At 31.7% G+C, this 18,913-nt stretch overlaps 2 protein-coding genes across 2 annotated transcripts in view; one reads left to right on the top strand and one right to left on the bottom strand.

Annotated features, from left to right (window-relative positions):
• Positions 1–504: 504 nt before the first annotated feature.
• On the bottom strand, positions 505–1,626 carry LOC111427027 (inactive pancreatic lipase-related protein 1-like). Its single transcript, XM_023061973.2, has 3 exons — positions 1,508–1,626; positions 1,395–1,449; positions 505–1,342 (listed from the first exon to the last, which is right to left on the bottom strand). Exons 1-3 carry the CDS (start codon positions 1,578–1,580, stop codon positions 559–561), a joined length of 912 nt encoding a protein of 303 aa, XP_022917741.2. The 5' UTR covers positions 1,581–1,626; the 3' UTR covers positions 505–558.
• A 1,094-nt stretch (positions 1,627–2,720) lies between these two features.
• The window catches only part of LOC111426958 (somatostatin receptor type 2-like), a 91,834-nt gene continuing 75,641 nt past the window's right edge, over positions 2,721–18,913 (top strand). The window contains exon 1 of the mRNA XM_071194343.1: positions 2,721–2,737. The gene's annotated coding sequence lies outside the window, so the exon portion shown is untranslated. The remainder of the gene's footprint in view (positions 2,738–18,913) is intronic.

The raw sequence follows: 18,913 nt of genomic DNA, 5'->3' as shown, positions 1-18,913 counted from the left end.
CAACAAGTTGAAGAGATTGGATTCGCTCGACTTCCCATCAAAATCTTAGCACAAAGAGGAAGAAGAATAGAAAAGGAATAGAAAAATACAACTCACAAAATAAATAATGACGCACCACTGGGCGTGATCCTTCATTTTATTTTCATAACAAATCATAAAATACTGTTTATTATTATTTTAGCTAATAAATTAGAATTAATAGATTTCAAGAATCCAACGGTTAATTTATTTATACCAGTCCTATTCTATTTTAAATCTTTCTTCACAGTTACCGCTATTCATGTAAATTTATGACTCAAATAAAAACAATTACTAAAATGAAATGTAAATTCCTACAAAAATATTTTAGTGTGTTACTGTAGGAGTAAAAAACAACTAATTTACATAAACAATTAATTACTGCTTATCGCATCAAGAACATAATATATTATGTTTTAGAGCTATAAGTAATACTTATACAAAAAGATAAAATATTAAAAAGAATTATGATAAAAAATCAAAATACTTCAAAACATACACTTTATTTTAGAATTACATAAAAGTAAACAGATTGAGTCATCAGTTTATAAAGTCGCCTTCGTCTTCAGTAGTAATATAATAGTCTCCTGCAGCTGGAGCAGCAGCAGCAATTCCCATATAAGCAATTGCATTACTATCACATTTTCCATTTTCGAAATCTTTTTGAGATGAACAAGCTCGAGCGGCATAACGTTTCGGATCGTTTATAGTTCTAGACATAAATCGAACTGCTTCGTAATGACTGCAAGTGACTCCCCCTAAGATTCCACAGCTTGGTTGGACGGATTTACCCCCATTCGGCCAAAAATCGACAGTTCCGATTGATGTTGTAGTGCCATATGATCCACTACAAGTGTGGATGACATCGACGTATTCAGCTGCATTTGGAGTGAGAGGGTCGTCAATGCCTACCATAAGTGCGGGGTCTAAACCAGAAACTCTGCCTACTTTTCCATTGTGAGCATTTGCGGCAGCATATCCAACAACGTGACCACCTAAACTGTGACCCAAAAGATGAAGTTTCAAACGATCATATCCGTTTAATATTAAAACATCTAGAAATTTCGCTAAATGTTCTCCAACCATTTCAACTTTTTTTGCAGGCATTGAAAGTATATCCGTAGAGATTTTCTCGTAGTCAACAATAATGACGTTTACATCTTGTGTTTTAAGGAAAGCATCTCTCAAAGCGATACAAGACATCCCACTTCCATTATTTAAGAATCCGTGGGTTATTATTTTCGTGTCTTTACTGAAGTCAAATCCAGCGGCTGTTAGATTTTGAACTTCAAACCCAACATTTATGTAATCATATTTGTTTTTGCTGTAATAAAAAATAAAAAATGATTTTATGTTAGGAAAAAAGGAAAACTTACGTGGTAAAAAGTCGGAAGGTTACATCTTTTTCTACATCGGTTGCTGCTAAAGTTGCTATTAAGTTTCAACTTGATTAGTTAATAAATAATACATTTTACTTTCATTTACTTACCAGCGTAAAGAAAACCTAAAGCAATTAAATAGATGGAACGTTCCATGATAATAACGGATTTAAACAAACACATTCTTTATTTTTGTGTATATATAGCTTACCAAATGCTATCTTTTTGTTGTATGTACATCAAAAATTAATCAATTTCTTGGATGATAAACATCTAAAATATCGTATCTTATTTAAGTATATACTTAAGTAAGACTACAGAAATTGATGAGTTTTTTTATTTTAAAAGGACCAACGCGTAGATAATAATTGGAACAAAAAAATCTGTATCAATAAAATCGAATTTACATTTAAGAAAAACAAGGTAGATATTTTTATAAATTGATTTTGAGTAATCGTTTACGTCGAAGGAAATTTTACTTGGTATATATTTTCTTTCCGACAAAATTATTAAAATTTATCCCTAAACGTAATTAATCATCCTGGTCACCGAGAATCCTTCTTCAGCAAGGTTAATTACGCCAAAAATGCTCAATCCCTGTAAACTAGGGTGTGGAACCGAAAGGCCCTAATTGTTTTCGTCGTTAAAATTAAAAGTTATAATCAGTTTTCGACGGAGTTTTCGATAAAATTTAATTCCAGTAAAATTTTCTATAAAACTTTTAATTGTCACTATGCCAGGTTTAAGGTACATTCACATATGAATAAATGATTGATGAATAAATGATGAAATGATGTTTGTTATTATGTGTGAAAAGGCCTCTATCAAGCGTAAAGGTGAACGAACCAATAGACACTATCAAATCACAATGAGACAGGAAATTAACATCGGCGAGACGCATTCGTATGTAAATTTTACGACTTGGGGATGAGGTTTACTACTCTACGGTTCACTCAATACAGTTGTTAAGAGAATATTGTGGTAATATTATTCTAGAATTTGGAATACCAAATATGAAATTACATGTTATTCAGTTTTTTTTTTGTGGTAAGAACTAATTTCTGTATTAAATTCAATAAGAAGTTTTCTTATTATAAGATATTGACTTATTTGCAAAGGATTGCGAAGTCGAAAAAAAGCTTTTATAATCATTGAAGAGTAGCTACCGCGAAAATCAATTTAAGGTTCGTTCACGTACGTCTACATGAAGATTTATATTAGAAACGGTATTTCGAAGAGTGTAAATTTCACAGTGGGGTGCATTTGGAATTGGTAGAAGACGAATGGTTCTTCTTTTTTTTTTCTAAAATCAATAGGAAATTGTTCCATAAATTTTTGAGGTAAGTTTCTCAGAACTATTATGTCTATTAGGTTAATATGTTTTATCATGTACATTTATACGGGGTGATTCGTTATGATGTATAGTTGGCATTTCCAAATAATCATACAAATTTGTGCGACTAGCCATTGGATTAGGTAATTGCTTTGTTGAATAGTTGATATCCAAAAAGGGAAAGTCGATAAATTTAGTTGTGTTCTTAGACGCAAAAGTATCATTTTATTGCTTTAAGCGAAATTTGGCTCTTTCTGATGTGGTAAAGATTATGAATCAACCTGTTTATTGCGAGACGTGGGATACCACTAAGCTTGTCATGCCTAGACTTTGGTTCTGGTGAAAGGTGTCAGCGATGGTATGTGTAGGCTGTTGGATCTAGACTTAAATAACTTTAAATGCAGCATCGTGCATAACAACCATGCAATGCTGCGTGCACTTTTTTAATTCCTCGCTTCCCTTTCAAGATATCCCTCCAGAGATTAATGTTCTTTCTCTGTAGCCTTCTTTGTGCAGCTACGTTTTCTGTCCGTGAAGTACAGTTATGTTAACCCTTTTAGACACACTTTTTGTGGCTGATGAAGTAGATCAAGTTAGCACAAACTGAAAGAGTTAGACCTTCTACACATACATCTTCCAGCCATAGATGCATATAAAATGTAAATAAAAATGAAATTTTCTCACTGCAAAATCCACAAAACTACTTTGCTAATTACTTTTTATTATCAAATTTTGCTATCATAGCAATGGAATAACTATTCATAAAATAGTAAAAATTAGAAAATCAATACAAATTTGAATAAAGTGATATTTCTCGGAATAGTGTTGAGCAAGCTGATTTATTCTTTAATAATCTTGTGCGATGTATTTATAGAAATATTGATAATTTTCAATCAACTCAACAAATTTAATAGTTTTTAAGTCGTCCTTGTAACCGTGAATCGTACGCGAAGCGACTGACATCACTGTATGCTCCACAAATTGCAGTTAATATGCTTAGACGATACCGCAACGATGCATAGCTCTATGTAGGCTTTCATTTACATCTATTTGAGATGCACGAAGGCGTACATCTTGACACAGTCGTGTTTAGTCCGCTTCTATAAGGAGTATATAGCTCTGTATCCAAAAGATTTGCATCATTTTATTTCATCACATATCTCTTATAGATTTATATGTGCGAGCTATAATATACTGTTAGTTTTTGCATCCGGTCACTTTACAATGTTTAATTGAACGAGTTATTAAGTTGTCATGAAGACGACAACGTAATCTCGATACTATTATTGCTTCGTATCTGCTGAATAGAGATATTTTAACATAACAGCTGGATATTTAGCTTAATTAAGATGTAATAATATCATAAGGCCAAAGGCTGGACAGCAGCATGATTTCGTTTAGTGAAATCGTAGTCTTTCTGGGGCACAGAACCATTTTTGTTCGAATAATCCTGTCATTCATTTCATTTTGTACACAACCTTTCTTCTGTTCTATACAAATACTTCTTCCACAATCCTATATATGTTGTAGGCATTTTTATACCTTTTTGACATTTCTTATAGATGCTGTGTATAGTGAGAGGTAGCCTCATTTTGAGCAGTTCGCCCAAAACTTGGCAATTTTTCATTCACTTCTTTAGCAATCTTCCTTTCTTCTTTAGAATAATATATTTCTTCTTCTCAGTCACTCGTGATACACGAAATATACCAATAGTCACAGCGGAGTGATACCATACAAAATCTGCAGTTGTTGAATAACATTTTATACTTTCATAGTTATGGTATCCCAACCCAATCCAACTTTTTTCATGCTCTACCTCATCCTGGCTACCAATCCATAAGGTCCCACAATGTTTCAAACATGCTCGGTTGAGGAAAGAATAGGCGATTGAGGTGATTAAAGGATTCCGATAGCAAAAAAGGAAGCTTGGTTTGGGTTGGAATTCATTTTAGGATTAACTTTTGATGGGTAAACAACGACTACGCCATCAACATGTTCTCCGTAGAGGGTTTTTTGCAACATAAGAAAAACTTTGAGTTCAGTTGAGGCTAATTTATTTATTATTATATGCACAATTATCAATGTGTGTTGGGTTTGCAATTAATGAACAAACAATGGCAAGCTGGGTTTGTTGGGTTTGTTTCTAGTGAGCAGAGAATTAACAATATCTCTGTCTCGTCTACGCTATACTAAATCTCTTCAGCCAGAACTTTATCAATCAATGTGAGATCTTGTTCTTCCGAACACATTTCCTAAAAAAATCACAATATTATTAATTAATATATAATTATACTATAATGATTGATCCGCTTCACTTTAGTTGATTAATTTAATCCTTAATTAAAAAAAAATAAATTGTACACTTAAAGTACACTTAAACCTCAATTGAACTTCAAGGTTCTATTTATTGAAATCGGAAGAGCTTTTAAGTTTGTAAAGGCAGAACGTATTAATTTCAGTTAAGTGGTTTCAACTTTCTGAAACGGTGTAATTTTATGCTCTTGTTTTTCAGCTAACTCTCAGAAACATTCGAGATAAATCGATTCTTATAACTTTTTTTATAGAAAAAAAGATTTCTTAAATAAAAGTCGGTTTCATCTAAATCCTTAGAATACTTTTATTTTGATATAGAATATAAAAAACCGTCGAATGAATTCATATTAGATAAAATTGCAGCAAATGTAATAAAAGTTCTATATGTTAGTGACAATAGGAACCATTATAGAAGTGGCTTTAAAAGAAGCTCTTTAACCTCTTGTGCTGAATACACCATCAGTTTCAAGTAGAGTCAGACGTGAAGTCCTCTTTGAGGTCACATTCTAGGAATTGAAATAAAAAGTAGGTCGTTCATCAAAAAGTCTTTGTTAAAGTTGGGTTTTGTTGTTATCGCCATATAGGCTAAATTCTAAGAAGAGATTACTTCTATCAAAGCTTTTCAAATTTTCTATGAAAAGATTTTATAGAAACGAATATAAAATTACTTTTAAAATAATTATTCTTTTACTTTTTTTTGTATATGTGTACTTTCGTTTGGGGATTCTAAATTTGAAGTAAGTTTCCGCTCGTTTAATTCAACAACGGAAATAAATCCCTGGAAATAATCCTTCCCAATTACTGTCCAATTCAATTCAACTCGATCCCTTATACGGATGACCTCACTTTCAATTTCCCTTGTGGTTCGACCAGCAATTGGATTTGTTTACAATGTATAGCAATTTTCTCGGTAAATATTGTTGGTAACTTTGTTTTCCATAACCAGGTAAAAATTTTAATTACAACCTTAATATTTATTTCGTTTTTTGATAGTTTCCATAAGAAAAGATTATTACGCTCAAATGTTTCAAAATTAAAACTAAACAAAATTTGATGCGCCCGAAGTGAAACGAACTAAGTTCCACTTAACTAAGGTTTGCTCTAAAATTACCGTAATAGTTACCAAAGGTAAACCTTGCAGTATATTTCTTTCGGCTTAACACCTGTTAAACGTAAAGTACACCCAATATATTTTACCATCCAATTCTTTTTAGAAAAAAAAACTTCATTCTAAGGTAAACTTAATTTACCGTTTATTTGTCGATTTTAGCTTTTATCTACTGTGATCAATGGATTTGTGGGATTCGAAAGGGTATTACAGCGTAATCCTTTGGATTAGGCTAGAATTACTCGTAGACTCTTTTAGTCAATAGAAAGTGTTTTGTAATTAACCACGTAATTGCATTCAATTAAATCCTTATTCTGAAGTAACACGATAATTGATGGAAATTGGATTCCAACTTAATTTTTGGGTCAATAGTTTTTTTAAGTGGATGTAATTTCGTCGCTGACATCTAATACATGCCATCATAACATGATTTACGGAAGTAATACTACTTTACGACTTTTCGAGATGACGCCAATATCGGGAAAGCTCCCGAGAGGGTAAGGAGTCACAAGGACAATATCCAGATGGTGAAGTAATTGAATGCAGACGAGTCAATATTCGATGAGCAGAATTTCGTATCGGGAAGTGTTTGCATATTTTATGTTCTTCTATCAGTTTTCCTTTTAGCTTGTTGGGAGAAGTGGCAAGAAAATCTCACAGAAAATGAAAGATTTAGGAAACAATCTCAACAGTTAATTTTAGATCTTGAAATATGGAAACATTTTATTTTTGATTTTTGTTGTTTTAAAGATTTTATTCTTTTAAAGGTGCTAAAATAGATTAAAGTGTGTTGTAAATTTATACTTGACATTAATAGATATTTTAGAATTTCTCCGCTTTAAGACGTTGCAGAGTCGTGAATCATCGTATTATTAACGATAGAATGAACTTGCAAGGCTTTGAAGCGGTTAAAAGTGGTCCCGGTATCATTGACACTGTTGGGCGGTAGACGAAAATTTACGCCCTACTGATTCTTAACATCTAATACCTAAAAGACTTGATGATATAGGATTTCGAAATATTCCATTTAAATTTATAACCACGCATATCTTGTTATCCATTTTAAATTTACCATTATAAACGTAATATGATTTTAAGATTATTGTAATTAATTTAATTCAATAAGGTGTAATTAATTTAGACCTATTATTTGGTGCAACATTGATTTGGGGCATTCGCAGTATTGTTGGTATCGAATGAATTGGTGCGTTCAATCGGAGCTTTTAATTGCCATTATGTTGGGAGTGGTCTATTTCGGCATACAGGCGAATTTAAGCGAGTAGAATGGAAATTGAATTGAACACAATTTCCGGGAAATCGGAAAACCTCAGTGTCGTCACTTTAAAGTTACACCGCGCGCCATTGGCGTACCATACATTATGCACCCGTATCTACGGTTGTTAACTTAAGAATTCAATTTCCCCCAATGTTAATTTAACTGGATTAATTAAAGTCAATCATTTTGAAATCAAAGTTTTACTGCTTATTTTATTATAAATTTTCTTCGTTTAGTAAATTGGGTTATTGGGTCGCGCTGAACGAGTTTTATAATGTTTAAAGATAAATATAGATGCTATAATAAGGTATCAAATTTCGGTGCGGGATTGTGGTTAGGATACTTGAGCAGGAAGGTGTAAAGTTTATTATTATTATTATTAGAGAATGTAGTAAAGCGGACGAAGTACTACGACCAATTAGTTCTATTTAAAGGCACATCATGAGAACCCAGCCGGTAGAATTTAGTGAGGAAGTATAAAAGGGGAATGTTGAAGAATCGTAAACTAGCGGAAAAAATGGTCCTTTCTTTTACGGTAGACAAGCAGCGAAATCAATATATTGTAGGGTTTGTTGGTGAGGACGGTTAGTGATTTATAATGCGGAACAAGCTGATACCGCATTTCGTACAGCGTCTACATTGGATTGGGATTGTAGGGATCGGATGGAGATACCGTAAATGATGGTAATGAACTGTTAACACACAGAGGAATAACTTGAGGAAATACTAGATACTAGATTTTTCCACATGAAATCAATTTAATACTAGATATTAAATAGTTCCAATAAAATTAATAATTTTAATCGACACGAGAATGGAATACCAAATTATTATTGTTTATTAAAAATTATTTATTATTCAAAATTACGGTGATGAATTAAAATTGTCACCAACACAACCGGTTTGATTGATTTTTAATTAAAAAACATTCCAAACATAATAGATAATATTTATGTGCATGTGTTATTTTATTGTTAATGTAACAGTAATTATTGTGGGTATATAAACTATTTCACAATAACTCTTTATGCTTGCTGCAATGTACCTGTGTGATTTATGACTTTCCACATTTCATAATTTGCTATATTGTAACTGCAAATGTAAATTAACATGTCAGATGCATTTTATAGCGAAGCAAAATCGATTAAAATTTGAATTGTTGCATCTAAATTAGTCTATAGAAACTGTCTTTCATTGAGTGGGTGTGAAAAGAAGTAGAGGTGAGTTCATTGAACACTCACCTGCCTTTTAAGTTCATTGAATAAGTCCTTTGAGTAAATTGATTCAATTTCAGGGGAAAAAAGTGCGGGTTTCCTAAAAAATCCGTACCCAATCCGATTTTCTCTTTTATTGTTCCCTTTAGAATTTAATTTGGGTGATTAAACACACATTCACTCGTTATATAGATTTTGAAACTATATAAATAAATTAGTTTTGGGTTAGCTGATAATTTTAATTAAATAGTTTTATGGGCGTCATGCTTCATAGTTGAATTACATGAAAGAGAAACCGTTGTTTAATGAATCCTTAAAGTTTCGAAGCACCTCATAGCTAATGGAGTTTCTACTAAAAATCACAAGTCTTAAGGTAAATTGCTCTAGTAATTTAAATCTTTGATGAAATTCTTGCTAACAAATTTAATTTAAAATCTGATGGCAGCTACAGTTTTGTTTATAACAATTGTGCACATATACGAAGGCTTGTCGTAGCAAAAATATTTAAATCCCAGTGTCACCGTGTCGATTAAGTAAACACGACAAACACTGATTTCCATTCGATGATAAATCAGTGTATTTCGCTACCAGTCACGACGCACGCATAAAATCAATTATTTGCAGTATTAGCATATAGTCGACAAATGCAGAGTTATATGAAGACAAATACAATAGAAACTTAATTAAAAAAATAATATTTTAACCAACGTATCCTAGATTTAAATTCAAGACTGTCTATTTTATAGTAAAAATTATTTTTTGAGGAAAACTATAATTTAGGAGCGTTTGATGTCTATGGAGATGTACACTACAGACTAAATGGTTGTCCCATCTGGTGCATATTCCGTACGGTGTATATTCCAGGCAATTTAAATTCTAATAAGGACATGTTCGCGGTTACACTGTACTGTTTATCTTACCTACCGTATGGTATGTGCTATTTCCATGCTTATAGCTCTATTACAAGTGCACATGTCACACATGTTGTTATTTTGCGGCAACAATACTATTATTATTCAGTTCAATAAAAGGTTAATGTTTAAATGTTAACATAAAATAATTATGTTTATTTTATTCTATTAGGTATAATAATTCTATCTCTAATTTCTAATAATTATTAAGACTCACTACTTTGGCTATATCGAATTGTAGCGGTCCAAATCCAACTAAAAACCTCATACGATTTGGATATACCATAAAATAACATCAGCCCTTTCTAAAATTTATTTTCTTTACTTACAGCTTCATAAAATCTCGTAGTATTCATTACGCATACAAATCTCACAAATTATGGATTTTGTAAAATACAAGTATCAGACAAAATAGCCCAATTTAATGGATGACAACTTGGAAAAAGATAGGATATAAGTGAACAACTGTTAGTGTGAAGTGCGATAATTAGTGGGAGTCTATTAACACTGTTCAAAGATATCAGAGTACAGGATAGAGATTAAAGGCTTGCGTTGGCGTGTCCGCAACTCTATAGAGATAATTGCTCGTTTATTCATGGGGATATTTTACAAAAAGAAATCTAATCAAAATTATTTAATGGTGTAAACGTTGCTTACATTGTTTTAACCTCAATAAAAGTAACGTTTTCTCAAAATTTACAGACATTTATGGCAATTTTGTATTCGTAGACCTGCTTTACAGTAAAAGCAATATTCTCCTTCTTGCACAATCTGCAGATACCAATCTTTCATCTATGAATTGAATCCCTGGCTTGCATACATCCCTTAAGTTCAGTTTTATATGTATATCAAATGGCGGTATTTACTAAGTGTGCAGTTTTCGTTTTTCTTTACATAGGTTTTTTTAAAATACTGACGCCACTAGACTTGAAATTTTTGATTTGCTCATTTTGTAGTCGCTTCACTTGGAAACAAGTCACATAAATAAATCCACAGAAGTAGATATCCATTTCATCCTTCAAATACTGGGAATTATACCACCTGTTGCTAAAATAGTATCGTATTGTTTACATTATCCCATGTAATATACACTTAATGCGTGCATGCGGTTTCGTCAACTCATTCAGACCACCGACTCATCAGTGGAAGACGGATAACATTCAGGGAATATTAAAATTTCTCCGCACAACAATATTTTAAATGTTTCCGTGTGCTGTATCAACCTATGGAGTGTAATCACTTTTTATCTGGTATCATCCTACTTCTTTTGTGATTTTAGCGTTTCTAGCTTATTTATGGCTTCTATTTTTCTTTTATGTGATCTAGTGTATCTAGTGTATGCTTTCTTTCTGCATTTCTGCGTCATTTCATGTTGTTCACACTATCTTCTGATTTTTTTTCTTCAAGTATAGAATCTCGTTCTCTTCGGTCAGGCTTCCCTTTTTCTTTTATACGATATCTTTCTGGATTTTGTTATGTTACTATGTTTCTAGTTTGTTTATGCCAACTTTTTTTTCTGGTTTCTATATTTTAATTTAATTCTCTTACTAGTCATTATTCTGTATTTCTAGCCTATTTCTGAGTCTTTCTGTCTCCTTCAATATTACTGTCAATACTTTCTTAGTCTTTTGGATTTTCTATGATCGTCTAATACCTAGCTTATTTCTAGCTTTATTTCATCCAAATACTAGCCAACCCAAACCTGGAAACCATTGACGGCTTTCTCTATTATAGATTTTTGTTCTTTTTTCTTGTGGTTTTTTTATATACATAACAAATTTTCTTTTATTTCATATTTTTTTTCATTTTCTTTTTAAGTCCTTCCCACAGTATTGCATCTTAGATCCCAAGTGTTTCTACATTGCCCATCGTGAGTTTGGTAGTAAAACGCCACATGACAGCAAACTTCTCTTTACCGTGGAGCTGATGGAAACGTAAAAATTTAATAGAGACGAAATACCGTTGAATATACCATAAAATAGAGTGAATTGAAATTATGGAGGTAATTAGAAATTACAAGACTATTTGTTTTACTAGAGATTGTTGAAATAGTACCTCTTTATATTATATTAATATTTAACACAAGAATGATTATTTAGTGGGTTGACAAGCATCGCATTTTCAGAGAATGCAGTGAATTATGAGGTCCGAGCTGAAAGCGTTTCGGTAAATGGACGCTCTGAGCCACCGGATATATTCCTTCATGTAATATAAAACTTTCCTCCTCCACATGAACGTGAGTTTAGGTTAACGACCCTTAAGCACGACGAGATTTGAAGTTTGAAAGCACGCAACGTTCCACTCGCCTTACCAACGGTATTTCTAAGAGTTTTTCCTTGAAGTTGACATGAATGGAAACGCATTTAATATAAGACCTTACGAAATTTAAGCAAACTTTAGCTTTCATTGCCGAAAAGCTCGCTTTCAATATCTACTTGAAAAATTGAGTTATTAACTGAAAATTTTGATGTAAGAGTCTATTAAAAGAGCCTCTAAATTAAATAAGAAGAAAATTACTATCACAATTACTGTACTTTTACAGGCTCTCTTTAAGGTTATCGAAGTTTCTTAGATAGCATCTTCAACATAAGGTTTTTATTGGTCTTAAAGATAAAAGTGAGTTAAAATTTACGACGATCTAAATTTGTTTTCGTAATGGAAAGGTTACCGAAAGTTTTAAAAATGTACTATTAAACTGTGAATCTATTTAACATTAATTAAGAATTTTATTGTCACTTTATTACCTAAATGTATTTCGAATTTAAAGTTAGTAGTGTAACACAGGAACTAAGCTTCTCATTTCAATGCAGGAAGTGCTTCGATTCGATTACAAACTCGTATGGTGCGAAATCGGAAGCACGCTTTGCTTCGTTTTAAAGCGTCAAAGTACCAGTTGCACGCGCTACTTGTCTCATTCAGCCCAAATCACACATATAACCGATGGGTAATTGAACATTCAGGATGTTCGAAATGTTGCATTTTATCAATAAGTACTGTTTAATTAATAATTATTATACATTGTTATTAACTAAAACTTAAAAATCTTTGAAATGTATTTTTGAGGTGGTTGTTTTGTAGATAAAAGAGAAATCCATCAAAACCTACAATACTGTTATTGATACAGTGCGAGTTATAAATCAAATATTGTCAATCATCCGTAGTATTTCCGATGCATATTTCAAAGCTATTACATGTCACAATTGACGAGGTCTATTACACAAAAAAATGAGTTATTTCCGGATACATTTTTGGTTGTCACACTTACTTTTTCGTGTAATCAATGTACATTTGAAAAATGCATTTTTGTAAATTAAAAGAGCAAATAAAAAAATTCTTCGTTCACTCAAAACATCCATCGGAAAGTACTAGTAGTAGAATTTTTATTAGGTGCAACAGAACACAATGAGGAATTCGTTTAAAATGCTCCGATGAAATTCATTACTCTATCCCACAAGAAAATAAACTTTTTATGTTTACTAAAAATCGAAAAAGGAGAAAACAAAACAGACATCGAAAACTTGTTTGAAAGCTTCAACAGAGCGACAAATAAACAGACAGTTTCCTTTGAGGCACAAAGCTTTCCCCTAAGGGCGAGACAGAGATATATTTCGTTTGGGATCGTGTATATGTTAGCAAATACGACGAAAAAAAACGACAGTTAAAGGAACGTTGGTCTCTTCCAAAAGATCGCCGCAATTATTAACTGCCGAACAGAATTTGAGCATAGCAAATACGACGTTCACATAAATCTTCATTAGAACGACGCGACTGACCTAATTAATTCTCCTTGTAAACGAACACTGTTGTCGTTTGTCGCGTCGAAAATGTGTCTTTAGTTAGGAAATTAAATGGTTGGGTAATGTCAAATTACGATTTTCCAGGAAATTCGAGAAAATTTACTATTGAAATTTATAGAGGGGTTAATTAATTTATATTCCTGTGGGCTATTTGTTCGATTAGTATTACCGATTTGTTATAATTACTGATTTAGAGCATATTTTTCAAACTGTTAAATTATTTGGTAAAATTTGATGATTAACATCTAATTAAAATGATAATTATACTTAATTGCTACATATAATAAAAAAGATAAAAATAAAGATAATAACGATTTACTCTTATCATCCAATAATATTGAATTTTCTTTTCGTTAGTTTTGGTCTAAATCTTATAAGAACTTGTTTATAAGAAGGATATTAAGGGAAAGGTATTAAGAAGTTGGAGAGACTATTAAACCACAGTATTTAGTAGTTATTGGAAGTTTTAGTCACAAGAAAATTCTTAATTAATATCAAAGTTTGTAATAACACCGAAAGGAAAATTGTCCAGAACAGTTACTATACTAATCACCACACAAAAAAGTAATATAGAACTTTAACGAAGTTTAGTCAGAAAATGTTAATGTTAATCGTATAAATCAGTCTTGAAACTTTTGCGATTTCGCGGCTTCTAGACTGAAAAGTAACGTAACTACAGAACATTAAGTTTTTATTGCTATTCATGAGACTATTCTATTCAAAAACGGAGTTCGTTTTCATATTTTAAACAAATTATTTGAACTCCTTCCGAAACAGAACAAAGTCCTACTATTTGTTTTCTACTTTCTAAGTCAACGTCGAGAACCATTAAAACTTTAAAAAGATTAAGGGGAACGCAAACAACTTTCTTAGCCTAAAAGTGCTAAATCACTAAAATAGGGTACTTGACAAGCTCGTCTATCAAAAACTCTCCGCGGTCACGTATTAAACTGTTTTTAAAACATGTTTTTTAGTTCCTTTATTTAACTTTGTTATAAATATAATTTAAGTTTTAAAATTACCAAAGATCAGTAAAAATAACTATGTTGAAGGTTATTTGTTACATCTACAAATTCGGACTTAAAGATTATAATTGGTTATTAATACTGTTTAAAGTTGAATTCTGTAAAGAATCCTAGGGCGACTTGCAATTTTGATACAGGTTGCCGAAAAGACAATATCATATTCAAATCTATGGCAATAAAATATGTGCAGTTGTCTTTAAAAAATCATAAAAATAAAGCGTATGGAAAATATAAAATAATTTACACCACATTGATATATTATTAAATTTGCTTTAAAATGTTTTTAATTTCATCATGATATCACAATTCGTTCATGATACACGGTTTTGGTTGTTTTGGAATTAGATATTGATTTTCCACTACTTCGCCGTTTTGTTTGACTTTTATCCATATTTTTCGTTGAATATGTAATATGGAAGTGTAGACATAAAAGTTTTATTTTCTTAAAACGCTGAATACACATGGTCATAAGGGTTGAAAATTATGGTGATGTGTATTTTGAAAATACTAGTCCCATTTGTGATTTTTCTATTCTATTTAATGTTAGTTGAGGGTAGAAGAGAATTTTATCTCTCAGTAAGTTCATCATTTATATAGTGTTCCAATAATATTTCGTTCCTTATTAGGTTCAGACACTTGTTTGTGTATTCCTTATCGCTTGCGTTTACTGTTGTAGAGAGAGATTTTATTGCAACTCCGTTACCATTGACTAGTTTTCTTTTGGTCCTGGAGTGTAAAGCGTTAAGTGTTTTTTTGATTTCTTTATTTATTGTTACTACTGTTTTGCTACTAATTTAACAAGAATAATGAGATGTTGCTTGATATTATTTTTAGATAATTTTCAATCGTATTTATACTATCTCTATTTTTTTTATTGATTGTTATAGGTTGGGTCAGATTGATGTAGTAGCGAATATGTGGTAGGCTTCAATAATTCAGTAGTTTTCTTTTTCAATTTTACGTTGTGGTTTTGCTTGTTTTATAGACTGCTTTATAATTCATTGTATTTTGTCATTATTCATTGTTGTAATTTTGGAATTGGTGGATCTTAGGTATGGTTGATATTTTTCTTCGATTTTTAGTATTAATTACGTTACCAGATTCTCTTCTACATTTTGTCGTAAATCAAGGGTTTGTTCTAGTTATACTTGAAATGGCGTGAATTATACATATACTTGATTGTACGCTGTTGTATGCCAATAAAGAAGTAACTATATTTTGGTGTTATATTTCCTCTCGTCTAGTTCGAAGTGAATTTCGGATTGAGTCTGATGAACTGCATGAGAAGGTTTCTAGGAGGAGTTGACACAATTCCTTGTTATATCTGACCCTCCATGTATTGTTTTTTTAATCAGCACCAGTATTCTTCTTCGCAGTAAACTACGAACTTGTTCCGGAAGAAGCATCCGAAACGTCAAACATTTTTTCAAAAGACATTGCTATTGCTGAGGTAACGACTTTATCAGTATCGATTATGACGGGAATTCATTTTGAGCGTGATCTGTCGATGCGTAATGATTGTTTGATAATAGGCGTTAATTACGGTAATCGGGGTTAATTGGTTGTTTGTTCCGCCGAGAAGTCATTAAGGTTAATTTAGTATTTGGAAGAATTAGTTTGCTTATTCCAATGTCGGTAATTCATTTGCGTTAACACTTCTATTTCAGAGATTTTCTAACGCTGATTTTTAATGACAATGTTGTAAGGTTCGTTTAAAGATTTGGGTTGTTTTGTATGTATCGGTAATGTAAGTGGTGGATTTGATTAATTTTAATCTTTCCATAAAATCTATTATAGCGTTGCTCTATCCGTTATATCTCCGAAATGTTCCCTCAAAGCATATCTAATCAGTGGTTATGTAATTAAGTCTGGTCTACATACGACGAAATTCCCTAAGCTTAGAGCAGATCGCTTGGTATACATAGTCGTTAGACATATTGTTAATATTCAGACTATACATATTATAATATTTATCATATCTAAAGATAAATGAAACAATTATTCGCTTCGTAAGTCTAAGAATTCAAAATATTATCTATATTTGAATATAATATATTAGTAATTCAAGTAATTGGTTCTAATTGCATGACTTATATAAACCACCATGATTGATATTCTATATATACACTATCTGCTTTGCCCCACTTACAGAAACAATGAGCAGAAAACACACCGTCGATGTCACGTTCGTTGAACAGAGTAGGTACAATGAAAAATCATGATTCGCACGAATACCTATTGTTAACAGACATCGAACAAAAATAACATTGAAAACTGTAAAATTTGGCGCTATTCGAATCTGATACGCCGTTGTACATTTACAAATCTCGGTCGCACTTTATTGTCACAACGACAAAATCCAGTGTCAGCGGCTTTTAATTAAAATGGGGAATTTCAATTACTGTTGTCCGAAAACTTCTCAGCCACATCAATATTGCCGTAGTAAAATACAAAGAAAATCGTGTCAGTCAATAAATATGTACAAAGAAATGTTATTTTTTTAGCACAAGTTGTAATTAGCTTTTTTAGTTGTACATTAATAAACAGTATAGTCGTTAACTAACTTAATTCAATAGAAGTTACTGTCATCTATAGATACCTCCCCCAATTTCTTATTACAAAGAACTAAGTTTTGATAGTTAATGTGGAAGTAAGAGATCAAACTGAATACTTCGAAACTTGTTTAATTATCACTTCCACAATTGGATAATTTTGAAAACTCAAGACATAGATGAACCGAGTTGTATAACTAAACTATGGCACCCTATTTAAATTGTGTCTTTCCCCCTTTAATTTATTAGCCGCTCTAGGAAATTACTAACCTGACACTAACACATGAACAAAGGCACCGTTGTTACAAAGCTCGCATAATTAATACGGGTACCAACATGTTACATTATATCGGTAGCTAAAACATACTGACAAAATAACACCCAAAATATTTGCGCCATAACAACATTTGCAACTTGAATAATGTAAAAACATGACATATTTTAAGGTGTCTTCAGTACAAAATTGGTATATATGTATATAAATCTGTAAATCCTATCTCGTACATTCGGAAAATGTCAGTAATTCGTTATTTATTAGAAACTGGTTGTAACCGTAAATATTCGATGGTTCAGCTCGTTATTTATGAGGCCGGTATTTCAATCGGAGATAATCCAACTTTATCTTTAAAGGCAGTAATCGCACCTGGAATGTTTCAAACGTTGTCATTAAACTAAAAATTTCTAAAATTATGCAACTTTTCCCCACCGGAAACCGGAATCACTCAAAGACAACTTTACAGCTCAGAATTTCATATCTCCCTAAAAACGAATGCTGCTGTTTTTATCGCCGTTGCTGTAATTTTTCCCCAAAATAAATCGCTTTATGGTTACTTTTATGACTCCGGTAAAAGACGCATTAAGTTTTTATTATACGCCATACCGGCCCATCTCGTTGTACTTCAATTTCCTGAATCAGTTTCATTGCTTCAAAAACAGTTGTGTAGCATAAGTTTTAAGATACAACTGACACTTCCTCATAATTCTTTAACTTAACAAATTGTTTTGTTCTATAAAGCTTGATTACAAGAAGATTGAAGTGGTAAAGTCTCAAAAAAAGTTTTAAAACATATTTAAGTAAATACTATTAAGTTAAATGACTATTTGCTAATGGTAAAATAGGAGTTCTTAAATCAACAAAAAGGTTATTTTCCAGAAATTACTATTTGTCTGCGACATATATCACGTATATTTTATACGACTGCTATAAATTCATGCACAGTAATACAGTGAACTAGTAAGTTAATAAAGCTATATATCTGTTGATACCACAAGATAGTTTGTGTACCGGAGATTCGGTTTATAGACATAAATTCTCCTGGTACACAACCATTAGTGGACTAATTAGTTTTCCTGTGTAAACAATCTCTTGAAACTCTAATAGAAACTTGGGAAGGGTGGCCAAGGGAAATGAAAATAAAGTTTCTAGAATTCGGTGAATATGTAACTCTCGTAATGGGATCCAATAAAACTTTATCATATTTCTAACAATATTTGTAACAACTTTATTTCGAATTGGAAAGGGATAAAATCTTTTATGGCATTTTTCATTGGGGTTGAAAACAAGTCGTCAATTTTAAGTGATATGTTACTTCCGGAACCTTTTTAGAAATTATTCCCGCGCAGTGAAGTGTGATGTTGAATTTCTTACCGCGTTATTAGTAGCGTTCGAAATTATTAATTACGCTTTTTAAATCGCTACGTTTTGTATTATCACTAAAAAATTGAAGAAAAAAAAATAGAAAAGGTTAAAAAAGAAAAATACCAAATTACGCAAAAAAAGTGTAAAATAACAGACGTAACTTTAAAAAGATAACACACATAATAAAAAAAAGAAAACTTTAAAATATCCTACAACTTAAACGGCCTGCGTTACAGGCCGTAAAAGCTCGAAAGCAACTTTACCAAAAACATTTACAGAGAATTCGTGAATTGCAAGATATCAAACCCGCTTCACGATGAAAATAGTTAACAGTGTGCGCAATTTCAA

This window comes from Onthophagus taurus, chromosome 2, assembly GCF_036711975.1.
Source record: "Onthophagus taurus isolate NC chromosome 2, IU_Otau_3.0, whole genome shotgun sequence".
In the NCBI taxonomy this organism is placed as follows: Eukaryota; Metazoa; Arthropoda; class Insecta; order Coleoptera; family Scarabaeidae; genus Onthophagus; species Onthophagus taurus.
This window is presented reverse-complemented; position numbering and strand designations above follow the sequence as displayed.